The sequence below is a fragment of the Pseudorca crassidens genome, chromosome 5, assembly GCF_039906515.1.
Source record: "Pseudorca crassidens isolate mPseCra1 chromosome 5, mPseCra1.hap1, whole genome shotgun sequence".
Classification (NCBI taxonomy): domain Eukaryota; kingdom Metazoa; phylum Chordata; class Mammalia; order Artiodactyla; family Delphinidae; genus Pseudorca; species Pseudorca crassidens.
Window position 1 is genome coordinate 147,867,456 of NC_090300.1, and position 19,625 is coordinate 147,887,080.

The 19,625-nt window shown below is 61.8% G+C and overlaps 1 protein-coding gene across 6 annotated transcripts in view; it reads right to left on the reverse strand.

Moving 5' to 3' along the window:
* Window positions 1–935: 935 nt before the first annotated feature.
* The window catches only part of ITGB2 (integrin subunit beta 2), a 39,603-nt gene continuing 20,913 nt past the window's right edge, over window positions 936–19,625 (reverse strand). For 2 of the 6 annotated variants that reach the window (XM_067739658.1, XM_067739660.1), the window contains 15 exons: window positions 16,610–16,670; window positions 16,217–16,305; window positions 13,337–13,517; window positions 11,895–12,065; window positions 11,409–11,650; window positions 10,390–10,545; window positions 9,511–9,606; window positions 7,110–7,199; window positions 6,170–6,310; window positions 4,503–4,690; window positions 4,175–4,419; window positions 3,838–4,057; window positions 3,468–3,670; window positions 1,552–1,718; window positions 936–1,392 (listed from right to left, as the gene is read on the reverse strand). In XM_067739658.1, the coding sequence (XP_067595759.1) occupies window positions 1,330–1,392; window positions 1,552–1,718; window positions 3,468–3,670; window positions 3,838–4,057; window positions 4,175–4,419; window positions 4,503–4,690; window positions 6,170–6,310; window positions 7,110–7,199; window positions 9,511–9,606; window positions 10,390–10,545; window positions 11,409–11,650; window positions 11,895–12,065; window positions 13,337–13,517; window positions 16,217–16,305; window positions 16,610–16,667 (2,310 nt within the window). In that variant the 5' untranslated portion in view covers window positions 16,668–16,670 and the 3' untranslated portion in view covers window positions 936–1,329. Of the gene's footprint in view, window positions 1,393–1,551; window positions 1,719–3,467; window positions 3,671–3,837; window positions 4,058–4,174; window positions 4,420–4,502; window positions 4,691–6,169; window positions 6,311–7,109; window positions 7,200–9,510; window positions 9,607–10,389; window positions 10,546–11,408; window positions 11,651–11,894; window positions 12,066–13,336; window positions 13,518–16,216; window positions 16,306–16,609; window positions 16,671–16,960; window positions 17,219–18,302; window positions 18,474–19,625 lie in introns of those variants that run through there. The other 4 variants (XM_067739663.1, XM_067739661.1, XM_067739657.1 and 1 more) reach the window with 4 other exon arrangements.

The window sequence follows — 19,625 nt, forward strand, 5'->3', positions numbered from 1 at the left end:
CTGTGAGGCTACCCTCTGTGCACCTCCAGGAGGGCAGTGAGGGTCTCTGCTTCTGCACACTGTTCTCTGCACAGAGACGGGCATAGGCAGTGCTCTGGAAGTGCAAGTGCAGGCTCTTAACCACTGAGCCGCCAGGGAAGGCCCTGAACTGATGTGTTATGTGTTTTTAATAGAGTTATGCTGGGGTTTTAATAAAAAGTTATACATTTTATGGAAAAAAATAAGGGGAAATAGCATCTGAAACTATGTCTATGCACGTGAATGTATATTCACAGATATGCACCCCGTGCTCACATCTGTCTGCGCCTCTCAGGTCTGTGCAACGTGAGGGAAGAGCAGCATCGCCAGGGCTGCAGAGGATGTTAACACACCGGAATAGAGCCCTTTCCTTGGGGACCCAGGACCGCCCCACCCTGACGGACCCTCACGGGCCACACCCGGACCCTGACCCACACGGAGCCTGCAGAGGTTGGCAGACACGCACACGGCTAGGTGATCACGCTGGGACCTGCCACCTACGACCATCACACCTGATCACCTTGACCTCCAGGTCACCCCAGGAAACAGCCCGTGAGAAACACACTTATTTAAACTCTCTTCCACTCATCACCCAAGAGCGGGTGTAGACAGCCGAAAGCGTGACAGACGCCCACTTTCCCATCTTGCCTCGGCCCCGTTCAAGCTCTGCAGGGGGACCCCTTTGCTGGGGCCGTCCCCTGTCTTCTGAAAGCTGCCTAGGAGGTGGGGCCGGGACAGGGACAGAGAGGGGCGTGCATGGCCAACAGGTGAGGAAGGAGGAAAAGAGAACCCTGAGCCATGGCCCAAAGTCTACACGGACCCTCGGAGTGTGTGAAGAGCAGTGGAGGTGGGGCACAGAGCGCGGCGCCCAGGGAAGCCCCTGCGGAAGGGTTATTAATTTTTTCTGTACACGTGACTGGGGGCAGCATGATCAACGGGATGTAATTTTACACTCTGAGAAGTTCACATATAAATAAATCTGTACCACCTTTCATCAGACCGCGGTGCTAATTTTTACAAAGGACAACACATGTCTAACCTTATGGGACGCGAGCTATGGGACGCGAGCTATCAAAAGTCACTCATGTCAGAAGGGGGAGGCTGGCCCTTCTGATGAATCCCTAGCATTATCTGGCCGCGTCTGTCATTCTGGGGGCAGGAAAACGGTGGACTTTCCATTAGTGGTGAAGTCGTCAAGTGTCGCCAGCCGAGTCCACCGGGCGACGGGGTCACGGGCGGCCTGCGGGAGGGGACGTGGCGTGGGGCGCTCCTCCTGGGCGGCGCAGGAGGCCCCGTCTTCACCAAGCAGCCCTAACTCTCAGCAAACTTAGGGTTCATGACTGTCGTGGTGGCGCTCTTGAAAAGGGGGTTGTCCTGGTGAGAAAAGCAAGCGAGACTTGTCAGCGCAGGGAGGAAGGCGCTGGGCTCCGGGGATGAGCTGCGAGGGTGGGGTGAGGCGGGCTCGGCTCCCGTGGGCGTGCCCTCGCCGCAGAGGTGGGAGGCGCGCCTTTGTGGGGCCCCGGGGCCACTCACGTTATTCCACTGGGACTTCAGCTTCTCCTTCTCGAAGCGCTTGTACTCCCTGAGGTCACTCAGGTGGGTCAGGACCTTCCAGATGCCCAGCAGGAGGAGGCCGACGAGCACGACGCCTGCCACGGTGCCCCCCACGATGGCGGCGACGTTGGGGCCCTTCACGCACTCTAGGCAAAGAGGCACACATGCGGGGGCGTCAGGCCCGCCCGTCCCTGCACGGTGTCGGCGCTCCGCTGCTGGCTCTCAGTGACAGGCAGTGAGCAAACCGGCCCTGGCCCCGGCCCCGGCCCCCAGCCAGGGAGGGTGCAGAGCTGGGCACAAGGCCAGGCCGTGTGGTTCCAAATGAAATTGAGAGGCCCTTTGTTCATGGAGAAGGAAAGGGGGCCGAGGTGGCCAGTAAGTAACCAGGGCCAGACCCTGGCCTCCCACCTGGACAGCCAATGACCCAATCACTGGAACCTAGCCTAACCCACGTTGGATCACAGTTTAGGGGTGGGCACTCTCCTCGTAAAGGCATTCCCAGGGGAACCAATGGCAGCAGCCTTGGGAATGAGGGGGGTGGGGTCCCAGTGCCTGTGGGGCTGCACCCAGCCTCCCCCTGAGCTTGGGGGAGGGGAGGCTCTGGACTGCAGCACGCCTGCGCGGCGCCTGATCAAGGCACGATGTTCAGCGTGAGCCCGTCTGCCCGGCTCGTGGGCACTGAGGTTCGCTGGCACTCCCCCCGCACCATCCTGGCCTCTCCAGGGAACCTTCCTCCCTCACAGAAGTGGAACAACTTAGCCAGCGCGCACAAAGCCAGACCTGACCCCACACGTGCCTGTTAAAACACCCGGGGACAGCTGTCTGCACCAGCAGGCTGGGCTCTGCCGCCCTGGTAACAGACAAAGGGCTTGGGCTCTATCTGCCTTCCTGGGGGTCCTGTCGTGGGGAGGGGAGCTGGGAGCAGGTCTCAGTCCTGTAAGGTCCCCGGGGTGGGCTGCTGTCCCACGTCTGCTGCGCTCACCCCAGAGGCCGGCCTCGCGGCCTGTGCCCCACCCCCGCAGCCTCTCTGAGCAGTAAAGGGGCGGGGGTACCGAGAGCTGGTGTGTCCACACGGCTCCCCGTGCTGCTGCTGTAACCCTCAAGCCCATCCCCTCGTGGGTGTGTTACTCTAAGTCCCCGCGTCCCACACACGCTTTGCCATTGTCCACTCGACCTACCTCCTCAACACTGACCTACCCTCCGTCCCTACTTGTTGCCCTCCCTCCTGATCCCGCCCAGAGTTCCATCCAAGGGCAGGCTCTGTCCACGCCGCCCCCAGGACCCCAACCCCGCCCTGCTCAGTGCCCGGACTGGGCAGTGGCCCTTCCCAGGTCTGCGCCCGGCCTGTGAGAGCACAGCGCACTCCTCTGAAAGCCGGCTGGCCCTCCGGTGTGTCTGGGAAGAGACATAAGTCCAACCCCTCCCACCCCGCCCCCGCCCCCGGCCTCACAGGGGCCCAGTAAGAGCCCAGCCCAGCACCTCTGACCCTCTCATCCCCTGGTCTCAGCTACAAGCGTCCTCTTCAGAGAGACCTTCTGACCTCTGAGACACGCCCCGCCGGCGTCTTTACCCCTGGGAACCGGTTCATGTGTCCCCACCCCGTGTCCCGGGAACCTATGAAGACAGAGTCAGCCTCTGGGACCCTGGCGAGCCGGGCGGCAGCCCTTGGGGAAGCCGGCTCCGGCTCCGCGGGCCCCTCCAGGGCCAGGGCCGGATGTGGGTCCGGCGGCCCCAATGGTCCCCTGGGCCGGCTCTCGGGGCTTGCGCTCCAGGCCACGCTCAACGCCAGCGCTCCGGGAAGCGCCCCTGCGGGACAGCCGGCCGCCCCGGAGCAGGGCGCACGGCGGGCTGAGCTGTGCGGGGACCCGGTCCTGACCCCACCCACCCGGGCTCACCGCGCGTGTCGTTCACGTGCACGTCGTATCTGTCCCGCCCCTCGCGCTGCAGCAGGGTGTAGGTCATCCAGCAGCCCTCGGAGTCGCGCTCCTTGCACGTGCGGCCGGGCAGTGGCCTGGGCAGCAGCTTCGTCTCCCCGCACGCTGCGCTGCAGTTCTTGGCGAAGGGGCCCTGGTCGAACTTCAGACACTCGGCGCAGTTGCTGCGGGCGAGGCGCGGCGTGACCGCGGGCAGGAGGGGCGGGGGCGCGGGACCCGGGCCACCCGGAGCTGCGGGGCCGTCCTCAGCGCCCCGCGCCCCGGGTCCGGCCGGACGGCGGTTTTCCCGGGCCGCGGAGGCGCGAGGCGGGCGGGGCAGCGGGATACTCACGCGTAGCGGGCGCAGGGCGCGGGGCAGCCCGGGCACTCGAGGCACAGGGGCGGCTGGTAGCCGGGGTCGCACTGGCACACGTTGCAGCGGCACCGGCCGCGGCCGCTGCACTCGACGCCATCCAGGTTGAGGCAGCCCTTCGTAGACTTGAGGCACTGGCACGCCGAGCCCTCGTGGCCGTTGTGGCACCTGCAGGTGCCGCAGAAGCAGAGCCCTCGCTCTGGAAGACAGGGGCCCCCGCAGAATCAGCCCCGCCCGAGCCCCAGCCCGAGCCGCCCCCCGCAACCGCCGCAGGGGCGGCTGAGGCTCCGCCGGTTGGTCTGTCCCCCGCGCTCACTCTCGCCCCCGCAGACTTGGCCGTCGTAGCGCTCGCAGTTGACGTTGTCACACTCGCAGAACTGGCCGTAGATCTTCTTGTTGGGCACATCGCTCGTGTGGCACACGCACTGCCCGCAGATGCAGTCCCCCAGCCCCGAGCAGATGATGGAGCCGTTGTCCTTCCGGCAGCTTCCCTCCAGCTCCTGGCTGCTCCGGCCCTGCGTCTGGCACTCGCAGTTCTTCCCTATGTAGCCGGCGTCGCACCTGCATGGGAGATGTGGGGTCAGGGCCCTCCCGCGCGGGCTCTGCCCGGCGCGCCTGCGCGGGAGGCGGGGCCGCGGCCGCACCTGCAGACTCCGCACTCCATGGAGCCCCTGCCGCCGCAGAGGCTGTGGTCCCGGCTCGCGTCCCGGCACCGGCACTTGCACTGGGGGAGGACCCGCACAGTCACCGTGTCCGTGAAGCCCAGCGCCCGGATGACGAATGACTGCTCCTGGATGCACTCTGTGGCTGTGACCTTCACCTGGAAGGTGATCTGCAGTGGGAAAGCAGGGCTCAGGTGAACATTGGACCCCGGGCACACAACCCTGCTCCCACCTCCTCCCTGGGCAGCGTGGACAAGGGCACGGCCTAGCAGGGTGAGGGTCAGCGTCCTGGGCTCCCAAGCATGGAGGGGACCGCCTCTGCTGGGCCCCCAGGGGAGTGCATGTCGGTGGGGGGAGGGAAGGACATGGACACTCCAGGTGGTTCCAGGACTTGGGAGGGGAGATGACGGAAGAGAGGATGCGAGTTGGAAACTCAGAGTCAGAGATGCTGGAACATGCCCCCCAGCCCTCCTGCAGCTCCCCCTCCCCCCCACCATCCTCTTGTGGCCTGGACTTGAGCAGGGATGTCTTTAGAATACTTTTTTTTTCTGCGGTACCGGGCCTCTCACTGTTGTGGCCTCTCCCGTTGCGGAGCACAGGCTCCGGACACCCAGGTCCAGCGGCCATGGCTCACGGGCCCAGCTGCTCCGCGGCATGTGGGATCTTCCCGGACCGGGGCACGAACCCGTGTCCCCTGCATCGGCAGGCAGACTCTCAACCACTATGCCACCAGGGAAGCCCTAGAATACTTTTAATCTCACATCCCTTTAAAAGAATTTTAGAATGACTCTGTAAATGATGTATATTTTCTCCGTGTATTTTGTCCCGAAGCCTGGAGGCTAAGATGCCAAAATCGCACAGGAAGTCCTAGGTTCTGCATGTGGGGTTGTATTCTGACCCCGAAAGCCCAAGGGGAACCGAGCGGGCAGGGCAAAGTCCCCGCCACTCACACAGCACTGCTGCTCAGCCAGCACTGAGCTTCAGGGGGCACCAGCTCGGCCACGGCAAGCCTCACTGCAAATCGACGTGAGTGAATCTCCAACCCGTACGTGAAGACAGAGCAGAAACATCAGGGAAGTAAGCAATCAGTCACAAGACTGAATAAATTCCTGTCTGGATCACCGCGTATGAGGGGGACACATTTCACTAAAAAGTCCCACACATTTAGTAAGTCACAGAGCTGAAAGAATTCCGATGTCCTTTAGAAATAAAAGCAAGTATTTTGCTGAATATTAATTCACAGCTGCAGAAAGGAAAAGTTTAATTGTTCTGATCACGACAAATTAAAAATATCAGGGACATAACTCAGTGCCTGTTTATAATCATTTGTGTGGCCCCTGCTTTAATGTGTTTGTCAAAAAACAAAAACACGAAAATCAAAGCAAAGCAGATGCCCCGTGTAGAAGGAACGCCCTTCTTAGGCGGGTGGCGCTGTACCCGGCATCTGCCCCCAGGGGGCGCTGCCGTCCTCGCGACGGCCGGTGTCCACCGGGCCGCGAACAGTGTGTGTGGATTTTCAAGGGAAGGAACTGCACCCGCGGTGGACTGGACCCCGCCTCTTGCTGGTCCCTGTGAAGCCGTGTGCCGGGGTGCACCCTCCCTCGCTGTCCCTGGGGGAGCCCCTTCCAGAGGCCGGGAGGGAGCCTCACCGGCACGTTGATCTGGACGCCGTCGCAGTCCCCTCTGGGCTGGTCCACCTTCGATACCCCGTTACTGCAGAAGGAGTCGTAGGTGACTTTCAGGGTGTCAGGGAGGGTGTTGTGATCCAGAAAGACTCTGGAGGACAGTTTCTGTGGGCAAAGAGCACCGTGCTCAGGCTCATCCCGCTGTCCCTGGCCCTTCCCGCCCCTTCCCGGCCGATGGCCAGCACGCCTCTCATCCCCCTCCCTCCACCCGTGTGTCCACTGAGAGCTCCACGGGTGCCGGGTCCTGCACCCCATGCCACGCCCCCCGAGACAGGCCAGTGGAAGGGACAGACGTGGAGACACGTCACAGCCCTGCAAGAACGGGAGCTTGACCGTCCACCCACCACTGAAACCCCAGTGGGTGGCACAGGGTGGGAGCTGGAAAAACTGTCTAAGTGAATGAGAGAGAGCGAGACAGACCGTCAGACAGGAAGAGAGACAGAGAAACAGAGATAGAGAGAGACAGAGAGGTGAATGAGCCACTCACTGAAGGTGGCATCGTCGGTGCAAAGACAGAGCCCCCCCATGGGCAGCATCTGGAGTGTGGGAGGGCCTGCTCGGGGTGGGGGTGGCTAGGGCTCCAGGAGGGTACGAGCAGCAAACGGAGCTGCCTCAGTGGGGCTCTGACTCAATGCAGTGTCATCAGTGCTTACTGGGTGCTCCCAGCGAGCTGTGCTCGCAAGGCCAGCAGACCCTTTGGCTGGAAGAGGGCCTGATGCCTGTGTCCCAGGGGAGGCACGGAGGGCCTGGGGTGGCACCTACCACACCGTCAACGAGGAGGACAGCTGCCCTGGGGAAGTGCCCGAGGATGGCCCACAGAACGCAGGGGCTCTCCTCCCCAGACCTTCCTCCTGCTGGCCTGCAGCGGGGCGGCGTCTTGGCCGACTACCCGGGGGGCACTTACGTTGTAGGCGTTCTTAATAAGCTGGACTACGTTGCTGGAGTCGTCTGACAGCTCCCCGACTGCAGACTTGGGGATGATCTCCGTGAGCTTCTGTCAGGGAAGAAGACAGGTGGGCGTGGCCAGAACCCTGGTACCAGGACACCTCAGCATCCACCCAGTTTTGTAGTAACACCCCAGAGGGTTTCCTTCCTGCTTGCGAGCTGGCTCAGACAACCCTGCCCCCGATTTCTTACTGTATTCAGGTAACACAGCACGTGGTCCACTGTTGTGCAGGCAAACGTTTAACCACTGGCTCTCAGGAAGCGCACCCTGAATTGCAGCGTTTGCCGATTTCCTCAGTAGAAATACTCCACCCTTGTTGATTTCCCAGCACTGAAGGCAGAGCCGGGAAGGTGTGCCTCGCCATGGTGAGATGCCACCCCAGGGACTTCCCTGGTGGTCCAGTGGTTAAGAATCCGCCTTCCAATGCAAGGCACACGGGTTCACTCCCTGGTCGGGGAACTAAGATCCCACACGCCAAGGGGCAACTAAGCCCGTGCGCCACAACTAGAGAGCCCACGCTGCAACGAAAGATCCCACGTGCCTCAAGATCTGACACAGCCAAATAAAATAAATAAATAAATAAGTCTATTAAAAAAAAAAAGATGCCACCCCATCACGCAGATGTGACAGGCACAAGCAACCCAAGGGCACAGGTAATCGTGAAATGTGGCACAAAACCAGCAAGCGATGTGTTCTGAGCGTGTGAGCTGACCTAATCTAACTTTCACGATGGCTGTGTGTTAAACAACATTGTGGCAATTGGGTCTGGCAGGCGGGGCCGGCTGGTCCAGCGGCACCTCTGGGGTGGGCAGGCCAGGCCGGAGCCCGAGGTCATGCAGACAAGCCTGGGGCAGCCTCCAGGGAACATCTGTGTCCCTGCCACCCTTAGTTTAGCCCATCTTTCACGGGAAATTGCACCATCACTTTGTCTTGCAGAACCAAGGGTGGGTCACGTCCTGCCACAAAGCCCTGCTGTGACGCCCCAGAATGGAGTCCAGGCTCCTCCACAAAGCTCACAAGGACACACAGCCTGGCCACCCCACCTCCGGCCTCCGCCACCCTCTCCTCTCCTCCTCAGCCTCGGGACCCCCCCGGCCACCTGCTCTCCATTCGGTGCAGAAACACACACTGAGGAGGGTCCAGCGTAAGCTGCCCATACAGACTCGGGCCTCCTTGACCCCCCCTCGCTAGGAGCCCCGGGAGTGGGGTCAGGAAGCTAAGGCTCAGAAAGGCCTGGGACCTGCCCGGGGCCTTGTCCTTGCTGTTGGGGAGCAGGGCCTGGGGTCCGAGTCTCCCATCTCCAGCTTCTACCCCATCACCACACTACCTTCTGGGACACGATCCCTGCCCCTAATAGCAAATCACTGGGACCTGCTACCACCTGGCAAGGAGGAGACTGTCACGTCCCGGAACACGGTCAGGGACACGGCAGCTGCGAGGCCCTGACTTGCCAGCGCTCGGGAAGCTCATGTGGGTGGGTGGCCTCTCAGTGGCACCCGGCCACCAGCCTTGCTGTCCTTGTGGCTTGGCCAACACCCACTGCCAGCCCCCGGGGGGTCTTCCGGACACCCGCCCCTCCTCCCTCGGCATCCCCTGGGAACGCTGATGGCAGGCGCGGCTGGCCCCACTGGCAAACGCCCCACACAGGCACAGCAGGCCACAGGCCTCAGCAGGAAGGGGACCGGGACTTAGGGAAGGACAGGGGCCGGGAGGCGCTCCCAGCCCATCGCAGCAAGAGGCCACCACGCTGAGCCCGGCAGATGAGAGCACAGCAACTAAAACAGCCCCACAGTGACTGGGAGAAGGAGGAGGGATGAGAAACGCTCTACGACAAAGAAACTTCCCCATGAGAATTCCACGCCACAGAAAAATTTAGTAAGAACAGCAATTCAGAAAAGTCGGGACAGACCCAGGTCTCCTGAGCCGTGAAGGAAGTGCTGTCACAGCTGCTGGGGGGCCCGGGCGCCTGCTGGTTATGGGGGTGTTTTCCTCGCGACACTGAGCCGTGCGCTGGGGGTTCCAGAGCCCTCCTGCGTACACCTTACACTGTGTGAACAGTGCTGATCTGCAAACGTATGTGGACACAAAACAAGGAACTTTCCCTGACGTGAAAAACGGGGTGTGCAGACCCAAAGGGTTTCGTTGAGGCAAAACCACGATTACTGAAGTGCAAGGACTTGTCAGTGTCATGCGGCCTCAGCTCCTCAGCAGCAGCGCTCACTCCCCGAAACTCGGGGCTGCTGCGTGGCCACAGCCCACGCACCCAGCCTGGAAGCAGAACTCAGGCCGTGGTCACCCTGGATTTGATCACCATCCAGTTGCGACGCCTCTTCCTGCCGGATTGCTCAAGCCCGCTTACCTCGTACGTTGCCACCATTCTCTTGGTCACAGCGAAGATGGGCTGGATATTGCTTTCTGCCAGCTTGTGTGCCAGCTGGCCCACCGATGGGTAGTCCTAGAGAGGGCACCCCCGGTCAGATGGCTCCCAAGGCTGGGGACAAGCCATCCAAGCTGCCTATCCGATCCTGTCGGCAGAAGTGACGGCCCAGGGCGCAGAGGCTCCGCCTGCCTCCTGCTGTGATGGGGCCTGTTCCCAATGATGTTCGCAAACGCTCGCAAACGCGTAAGATGATGGGATTAGAAGGGAAACTGACAATATTGAAATACACTCAAGAAAATATTAAAAGCTGAGAAGTGCTTCCTGATCAATGCACTGAAAAAGAAATCCAGTGGCCAGTAGCCGCTCCCAGACACCCAAAGCGGAGGAGTGGTGAGCAGCGTTTTGCGGTGTCCGCACTGTGGGGCGCTGGCGAGACGCCTCTGCCTTCTCCGGGAGGCGGCATCTCAGACGCTGCCCCCAGCACAGTGGCACCCATTTTCACAACTTCACGACGTGCGCGATTTCGGGCAGAGGCTCACCGGAGCCTCAGATGTCACATCCGTCCTGTCCCAGTCGGTGGGCCCCTGAGAGCTGCCACCAACACCCACCTCCAGTCTGCAGGCTGCAGGTGGAGGACCCCAAGGGTCACATCTCTAAAGTCCTCTGCAGTGCCTGGGCTTTACGACTCCAGGGTGCCGAGCATCGTCTCACAGCAGCCCTGGACCAGAGAATTCTGACCTCTTGGTGCCGTTCGAGTGCTTCCCCCAGAGCGAGGGCCCCTCCCCACCCCTCTGGACCCCGGGCTGGCAGTGAGCCTACCTCCCCCCCCCCCACCCCCCAAGACACCGCCACACTCACGAATTCGTTGCTGCTTTTATACATGTTGTCCTCCAGGTGGCAGTGGCCGTCGTTGGGAGTGAGGATGGCGCCCAGCTTCCCGTCTCCCGCAAAGTGGAAGCCGTCATCCGTGGCAAACACCAGCAGTCTGGTGACGTTGCGCCAGCCGATCTCCTCCTGACAAGGAGAGGGCAGGGTGACCTGCCTCAGCTTCCCCAGATGGGGGGGGGGGCCAAGGCAGAGCTTGCCGTGCTCGCCTCGGGGCTGTGTGCCCCCCACTCCTGGGTTTTCTGGGGGGCAGGAGGACCAGAGACAGGGCCCAGCGCCCAGGGGGGCCCGACAAGTGTCTGTGGGACGACAAGCTCCCAGATGCCCAGGTGAATGCGTGGGACACCGAAGGGACAGGAATGCATGTTTCCATTGGCATACTCTGTGGCCCAGGCAGCTCGGACCTGGGACCACTTCCTAAGGGGACACTCCCAAAGAAGAAAAAGTACTTAGAAATGTTTATCTCACTGCAAACACAGAGGGAGGAGCCCACGGACACCGTGATGAGGAGGTGACAGAGCCAGGGCACACGCGCATCGTGAACCGTGACGTCACACAGAAATGAAAATGTGTGTCTGCGACGCAGGACGGCGCTCCCAGGGAGCAGAGGGGCTGGAGGGCTGGGGTCCAGTTTGTGAAGGGGGCAGGGCTGCGCGGCTAAACGTGGGTCGATGTGTTGCAACACGTCACAATACAGCGGCGGGACAGGACCATGTGGTGGGGACGGCCGGCCCCGACACTTAAGCCACATGACTGTCGGGGGGCCTGGCCAGGACGCCCTCTGTTCCTCGAGGGGCGCTGGAAGTAGGGGTGATTCTACTGCAGGAACCGCCAGGGTTAGGTGGCTCAGGGGTCTTCCTTAACAGGACCATTTCCTTGTATTTAGGCTTCAGAAGGTTTGCACAGGGTCACAAGCTGCTAATGGTGGAATCTGTGGGTGTCGTGACGGAGGCCCCCGGGTCTGGAGAAAGCAGGGCAGGCAGGGGCCTCACCGGGCACGCGGCGACTTGCATCATGGCGTCCAGCCCACCCTCGGGGGCGTCCAAGTTTCCCGAGATCAGCTGCTTCCCGACCTCCGTCCGGAACTGACTGGAGTTGTCGGTGAGTTTCAGCACGTGCCGAAAGGCGAACGGGGCCTGGCACTCCTTCTCCTTGTTGGGGCACGGGTTCCGCAGCTTCTCGGGGTGCGTGTTGACGAAGGGGAGCACCGTCTTGTCCACGAAGGACCCGAAGCCTAGGGGTCGGGCGGGCTGTGAGCCCCGGCTTCCCCACCTCATGCCAGAGGGCAGCGGGGGTGGGGGTGGGGGCGGGGAGGAAGCAAGGTGGCCCTGGGGGGTTGCACCAGGGACACTAGGTCTGGAGCCCTGGTGCCCTGCCCTCAGGACGTGGGGGCACAGAGGTGCCCAGGGTGGGGGTCTGGGGTGTGTGCAGGCAGCAGGCTGGCCGGGGCTCAGGGGAGGAGGGAGCGGACAGCTCACCGATGCGGCCGGACTCGGTGATCTCGTTGAGGGCCCGGAGCAGGTCGCCCCCCAGCTTCTTGACGTTGATGAGGTCGTCCAGCATGGAGTATGAGAGGTCCATCAGGTAGTACAGGTCGATGGGGTAGCCCTTGGCCCGCTGGAAGGTCACGTTGAACACAGCCGCCTGACCTGCGGGATTTGGGAATCGCGGGAGAGTGAAGGCCACCTCATCTAGCAGGGCTCGGGGGCACTGGTGCCCCCTGCAGGCCTCAGGACCCTCACGACCCCCACTCTCTGAGGCCTGCAGGTGGAATGCAGGGCGCCTACCCAGATTCGAATTTCAGATAACGAGCACATTCCCAAATAGAAGACTGTTTGGGCACAGAGATACTGAAAAGCGTTCGCGGTTTATCTGGCATTGTTGAAATTCAGATCCACCTGGATCTCCCTCGATCTCCCCGGCAAGGCCTTCTCTACCACCAGCCAGCAGGCAAATCCGTCCCGTCCCAGCAAGGGCTCCCTGGCCATCCTGGGGATACCCCCCTTCCTCAACCACATCCCGCTGGCTTCTGCGCTTCGCCGTCTTAATCACCACGTGTACCTGTAATTACTTGTCTATCTGTCAGTACGAATAGCCTGTGTCCCCAGCTCCCGGGACGGTGCCTAGCACACAGCTGGTGTTGGACAAAGACGTGAGGACTCGAGCTCCGAACCAAGTCCCCTCTGCCTGGCCCACCTTCCAGCACCAGCTCCCACGTGTGGCCGCCCCAGCCCTGCCCAGGCCCGCCCGCCACACCCCCCGCTGCTCCACCACGCCGCCTTCCTGAAGGGCGTTTCTCAGAGCGCTAACAGGGAGCTATGTCCTGAACCTGGGTCCGTGGTCAAGTCAGGTGGGCAGCCCTGATTTAAGTGGTTACTGGGGTTCCTTGGCTGCAGGACTTGTCAGAGCCTTTACTTTGCCAAGAGTACCTGGCCTTCTGAGAGTGTGACAAATGAGTGCTTTCCAGATGGTTTGTTCTCCCTTGTAAAAAGGACACAGAACTCAGGGTTAAAAGAGAAACTGGGGGGGGTCCCTGGTGGCGCAGTGGTTGAGAGTCCGCCTCCCGATGCAGGGGACGCAGGTTCGTGCCCCGGTCCGGGAAGATCCCACATGCCGCACAGCGGCTGGGCCGGTGAGCCATGGCCGCTGAGCCTGCGCGTCCGGAGCCTGTGCTCCGCAACGGGACAGGCCACAACAGTGAGCGGCCCGCGTACCGCAAAAAAAAAAAAAAAAAAGAGAGAGACTAGGCACCAGCCGCAGACGGGGTTCTTGGGGGCACCCTCCCCGGGGCAGAGAGAAGAGCTCAGACTGGTTCCCAGCAGTCCCAGGGCCTCGCCCAGCCCACCTGGCTGTCTGACCTGGACACATGGGATACGTGGCCATCAGGGGCTGGCTCACCCCCAGCCGAGGCCAAGCCTACCTGGTCTCAGGTAGAGTGTCACTTTCTGTGGGGACAGCTGCTTCTGGCCCCCCACCTGGTCCTCCTGGGTCATGGCGTGGCTCCTGGGGTCGATGATGTCATCCGTCGCGCAGCCCTTTGACAGCAGCTGCTCCCGCGTGTCACAGCGAGTGGAGTCAGGCTCCCCTTGCCCCGTGAAGTTCTGGGGGAGCCAGGGGTCAGGGGTCAGGGGCAGAGAAAAGATGGGAGCCCACACTGTGGATGCTGTGCGAAGCTGACCCCCTCATCTGCACCGGATTCAAGTCAGGAGTCCCGGTGGCAGCGGGACGAGGCAGGGGCTGGGCGGCCTCCAGAGGACCTGTTCACGAGGCTTCGCATCCCAGGAGAGCCCGCGAGCGGGCAGAGGCGACTCAGGAACCAACGGCTCCAGCCCCAGGTGGAGCCACGGGGATTCTCCGCGGCCCACGGAGCACCTGGCCCAGGGTTTTCAGGCCCTTGGGCAGCGTCAGCAGCACCGGACGAAGGAGGGAGTGGTTCCCTCCCAAGGGGACGCGAGCGCCCCTCTTGGCCCACGTGTCATCCCCCAGGCACCACGCGGATCCGGAATACAGGCCAGGGCTCTGGGCCAGGCAGCTCAGAAGGAAACAGGCCGGAGGGGAGCGTGGGGCTCCTGGGTCTTCCCTCGTGACCACTGTGCCCCCCACGAAGGCCCCCTGGATGTGGACACGGCAGGGAGAGAGAAGCGGCCGCAATCGGAGGGTCCTGCTCTCGGCTTCCTCCGACAAAAGAAGGCTCGAGAGAGCAACCGCCGGCAGGAGACCAGGCAGGTGCAGGGGGCGTGCCCAGCGCCGGGGCGGGGCCAGCAGAGGGGCGGTGCTTCCTGAGCTGCCTCTGAACTGTCCTCGCTTTCGGAACCCTATGAATGCTTTGAGTACTCCAGAAAGAAAATTAACAGGAATGGAGAGGGAAGAAACCCCTAAAATGGAATCCACTGGGAAACAATTGAACCCGACTGCATTTCAAATGCTATGACAAACTCAGGAAAGGGAAGGGAGGAATTCACCCTGAGGACGGACTTTTTAAGCCGGCACTATGACCACACCCCAACAAGAGGAGACAACACAGACCACATCCGATTCCCCCCTGCAGTGCTGCAGGTAGCAACTCTGTAACCACTTTCTGTGAATCGTAGGATTAAGAAAATGGGGAAGTGTATTGCGGATGCTGGGAGGCTGGCTTCTCATGAAGGGGAACCAGGAACCCTCAGAGAAATGTCTGAGTCCCTAGTGGGGGCGAGGAAAGTGCAGACAGGCCTGGAGCTCTGCCGATCCCAGAGAGTAAGAGAGCTCAGGAAGTGATGCTGGGGCGTGCTAACAGGACACAGGGCCAGCCTGGGGGCTCCCAAAGTCTAAACGGGGAGCACTTCGAGCTTCAAAATGGCAAAATGAAAGTGATAGCTTATAAGCTACTGAATAAAATAAACATCTACGGGTTTACACCGATGAGAGAGACAGAGAGAGGGAGGTTGGGGGAAGGAAAAATTCCTCCTTACATTAGAAGCCATTAGAAGGAGTAATGAACAGGAATGTCACCATTTTGCAACCGTCCCAGTGAGAACTGATTCAGGCAGCCAACACCAACAGATGCTCAGGTTAGTGGGTGTAAGCCTGATGGGAAGCAGAGTATTTCCTGGCCTCGGAGTATCTCCCCACAAATTACTTACTATTGCAAAAGGGAAATAGTGGCGTCATGGTGGAGAGCCTGGCAGACGCCACCTCAGCTGAGTGGTCCAGGCTGCATCCCCAGTATCAGGACGGAGTGACAACAGGAGCCCTGCACGGGGTTCCTGCCAAAAACGCACACCCTGGGCTGAATCAGAGGGAGGCCAGACAAACCCGTAGGAGGGGCATTCTGCAAAACTGCCGTGAACTCCTCAGAAATGGCAAGGATGTGAAAGACGAAGAAAGCTGACGAATGTTCCAGATTCCAGGAGATAAAGAGACATTTGAATGCAATGTGTGGGTCTGGATTATAACATTGGCCAGTGGGGTGGGTGTGGAGTAGGGTGGGGGGGTGGCATCAAAGACATTATCGGAACAATTGGAAAAACTTGCACAAGGTGTGTAAATTTGATCAGAGTAAAGTATCAGGTTAAATTTCCAATCTTTGATAAATGCATTGTGGTTTTGTAAGTGAGTACCTTGTTCTCGGCAAAGTCCCTGGAAATATTAAGGGACAAAGGGGTTTGCGTCTGCAACCTACCCTCAAACAACTGAGAAAGAAATAATATGAGTGCATGTGTGTGTTTCCAAACAGACCTGTGGTGTCAGAACCTCAGGGACCCCCATGAGGAGGGCGTGGTCAGCATCTGGGGGTCCCTAGGGAAGGGGTCCTCCCCAGGAGGAGGTGGAGCTACCCCACGTCCTGGCCTTTGCCTTTCTTCCCAGAGGGTCTCACAAGTTAAATATGAAGTAACTAAGGACAGCAGAGAGTCAGGTTTCCAGCAGGGAACTTCCCCAGTGCTCCGTGTTCTGGGAGCGGACAGCGGGGTACATGGGCGGGCGGCAGCTGCTGCCTTCCTGCTGCAAGCGTCTCTGCCTTGTCTCTGGCCAGGGCTCCTGCCTCTGGCGCTCGGGCGGCACCTGTCCAGACCCAGCGGTTTCACTCTCCGGTCTGCCTCCGCCAGGCTGCCTGGGGACATGCTGAGTCTGCCTGTCTGTCTCTGACGGCACCATGTCCCTGGGCTGCTTCTGCTCCACTAGAAAGCAGAGTGCTGACACTCCTGGAGGCAGCAGTTCCAGAGGCAGAGAAGAAGGTCCAGCCCGGGAGGAGGGAAGGGGGGAGGGCAGGCCAGGCGCGAGGCCCCTCGGGGCGGCGGACAGCGCTCAGTGAGGCCCTTACCAGCTTCTGGCACCAGGCGCAGCCAGGCCCTGACTCGACGCAGTCCCGGCAGGTGCTGACTCTGTACTTGGTGCACTCCTGGGAAAGGACTAGGGGAGAGGAGACAGGCTGGGGGGCGTAGCCTGTGGCAGGCACTGGCCGACCCCCACAGAGACAGCAGGCCCTCCAGGGACTGGGGTGTGAACGGGGTGGTGGAGAGGACCAGGAGGGAGGGAGGAGACCGGGGCCCCAGGGGAAGCGGCCTCCAGGAGGGTGGGCCCCACGGTGGGCGGGGGAATGGAGGAGGGCGGCAGAGCAGGGCCCTTCCTGAGCCTCCACCAGGGGACTTGGGGGCAGGAGGGTGCCAGGGCGGGTCCCATTCCTCCCATGAGGAGCTATCCCCGCGGGACTCACCAGACCGGAGGGCGAGCAGGCTCCCCAGGAGCAGCAGCTGGGGGCGCTGGCGCAGCATGTCCTGTGGAGGGGAGGGGGCGGTGACTGGGCCTGGGACCCCAGACCCTGGGCCTAGAGACGCAGTGCTGGGCGGGCCGTCCCTGCTGCCGAGGGGTGCTCAGCGCTGGGGCGTAGCCAGAACGGGTCAGTCTCCCCGATCCCCCTCAATGGGGCTGTGCCGGCCAGCGGGAGAGGACGGCTGAGTGGGGCTGCGTGCACTCCACGCAGCTGAGCCCCCAGCCCCCGAGGACCAGCAGGGAGTGGGTCTCCTCACAGTGACATACGCACACAAGCTCACACATACACACTCACCACGCGTATGCACACACACGCGCGCCCAAGGTGCCGCGCGCTCCGGGTCAGGGCCCCGCGTGGCCTTCGTGGCCCCGAGTCCTCAGTGAATTGAGCTGAGCTTGGAGCAGAGACTCGGCCGGCCCAGGCCTCCTGGGAGGGGGGTGAACCAGGACTTGGAAGAGAAGCCAACTCTGAGCACCTACCGGCGCCAGGACTGTGCCAGCTGCCCGCTGGGCGAGGATGTGTAATCGGGCAGGACATCTGGGGCCTGCCTGGGACAGACCCCTCCCCCCACATCCTCTGCCTGCCTCTTGTCTGTAGAAAAGCTTAGTCTCCCAGGCCTCCCCTGACTCACAAAAGCCTGGCTGGAGAATTAACGATTGAAAGGATGTGAACACTTTCAGTTGGGCCAGGAGAACTGGTAAGAATTTAAACAGTAAATCAGCCATACGGCGGTCACAGAATCTTTAGTTCCTCCTGGAAGTACCCAGATAACGAACAAACGGTACCTGATGCACATCCTCTGCTGTTTCACAGATGCTAAACCCCTACCAAATGGGAGAAGTTAATTGCACAATGACCATGAACGTGTAGCCCCCAGACCTACTGGAGCCTAAGGACTGATAACGTGAACCTCTGTGACCCTGCCTTGTTACCTCACCATCAGCCAATCAAAGAACTGTGGACGAGCTGATCGTATACCCTGCGACCCCCCTCCCTCACCTGGCCTTTACAGACGCTTTGCCGAAACCCTTTGGGGAGCTCGGGCTTTCCTGGGCCTGAGCTACCCGGCTCCTTGCTCGGCCCTGCAATAAACCTTTCTCTGCTCCAAACTCCGCTCTTTCGGTTTGTTTGGCCTCACTGTGCGTCAGGCACTCGAACTTGGGCTGTTTGACAACAGAAGGGCCCGCAGAGCCATCACCTGCTGTGCCCGAGGCCACGAGCTCTAGGTGACCGTTACTGAGCTCTTCTTCGTCCACACCTGCTGGGCCTGGGGTAAGGCGTGGACAGGGTGTTGGGCCACCACCGGCTGGCCCTGATGCTCCCAGAGGCAAGAGCGTGGGGGCGGGCTGGAGGCCTGGCGCTGGAGCTCCGGTCTTGGAGGTGGAAGCAGCACCCTCCCCCGGAAGTGCCCCAAGGGACCCAGGCTGGGCCCAAAGCAGCAAACGTCCTCCAGGCCAGCTCCTGGGAGGGGTGGCAGCGCTTCGTGGGCCCGCGAGCCCCCACGTGTGAGAACCTGTAGGGCTGCTGCCTTTTAATCTGACGCCAAGAGAGCAGAGAGGGTGCTGAGCTGCCAGCAAACCAGAGGCAGCAGGCAGGAAGGGGGGGGGTTATCCGCAACCAGGATCAACAGGCTCACCCTGAATACCTGCAAACGCCAGCTCCTCTCCCCAGCACACTGCTTGGTGCTCGGCCGGCAGATGCTCCCACCCAAGGTCCACTTGTAGCGAAGACCATGTGGCCCCTGCCGTGGCCTGTGGGCTCTGGGTGCACCTGGAGGTGGGTCCTGCCCTCGCCTCTGCTCTCCCATAAGCCCTGCATGTGTACCAGCGGCTCTGGGGTGGAGGAGGGTCCCAGGGGGTCCCATGGGGGGACCCAGTGCTTAGAGGGCCCGCCCAGTCCCACTCTCCGGTCTTTTGGGGGTGACCCCGCACCCCGGTCCCCACCAAGCTTGTAACCAGGAGCTAGAAGTGTCATAACAGAACAGACCCCTTCCCTTTTCTTTCCTGTTCCGGTCAAAAGCAGAACTTACGCCCTGCTCTGGCTTCCGGGGTCACAGAGCGGGAGCTGGGAAGGTGCTTTCAGTTTACTCCACGCCCACCCACTTGTGAAAGCCCCGTGTTGCCCCAGAGCCCTCTGGGTCCCTAGTATATTCCGCAGCCGGACGCCCCGCGAGGCCCGCGCGTGCTCACTGACCCCCCCGGCTGACCCGGGCGCCGCCGGGCCCAGTCGGCCTCAAGATAGCACCCCACTTCGGAGGCAGAGGCTGCTCCCAGTAGAGGTCGGGGAGCCCCCGCCCCAGGCGCCCCAGCTGTGCACGTAGCCGGCGGGGGGGCCAGTCCCGCCAGGGGTGGGGAAGGCCCTCCAAAAGCAGCTCGATGCCCTTTCCTGTGGCCACGGACCCCAAACAGTCACAGCAACCACAGGCAAACCCCGACCCTCGCCTGCGGAAACCGGGGCCCCGGCAGCGGCAGGATGCGGACCCGGTGCCGCTCACAGCTGGAGCATCCTCCCACGCGGTGGGGAGCGCACCTTGGTTATGGCAAGAAGACCCACAGGCCATTGGAGGGGTGTCGCCGCTCCCCCTTCCCCCTTAAGCACTGAGACTCCCGCCGCGCCCGGCTCCGCCCCAGCCCCAGTGCCCACGGCCCCTCGGGGGCAGGACGCCTGCACACGCAGTGACTGGGAGCTCGGAGCGCGGAGCCTGCAGCCAGCCCTCCTCTCGGCCCCGGGCAGGGGTGCCAGCGGACATGCCCGGCGGCCAGGACTGGCCATCAGAGGCCCCGATGCCGCAACCATCATGGCGGGGCCTCACAGACCGAGGCCTCCTCTGGGTGTCGTCCTGGGGCCCGGCCCCCTGGACGGCGCAGGGCAGTGCCCGTGCCCGGGTCCCCGGCTGCCCCAGCGGCATACTCTGCCTCGGCTCCCTCTGCGTGCCTGGAAGGGCTTGCGGGCCTGGTCC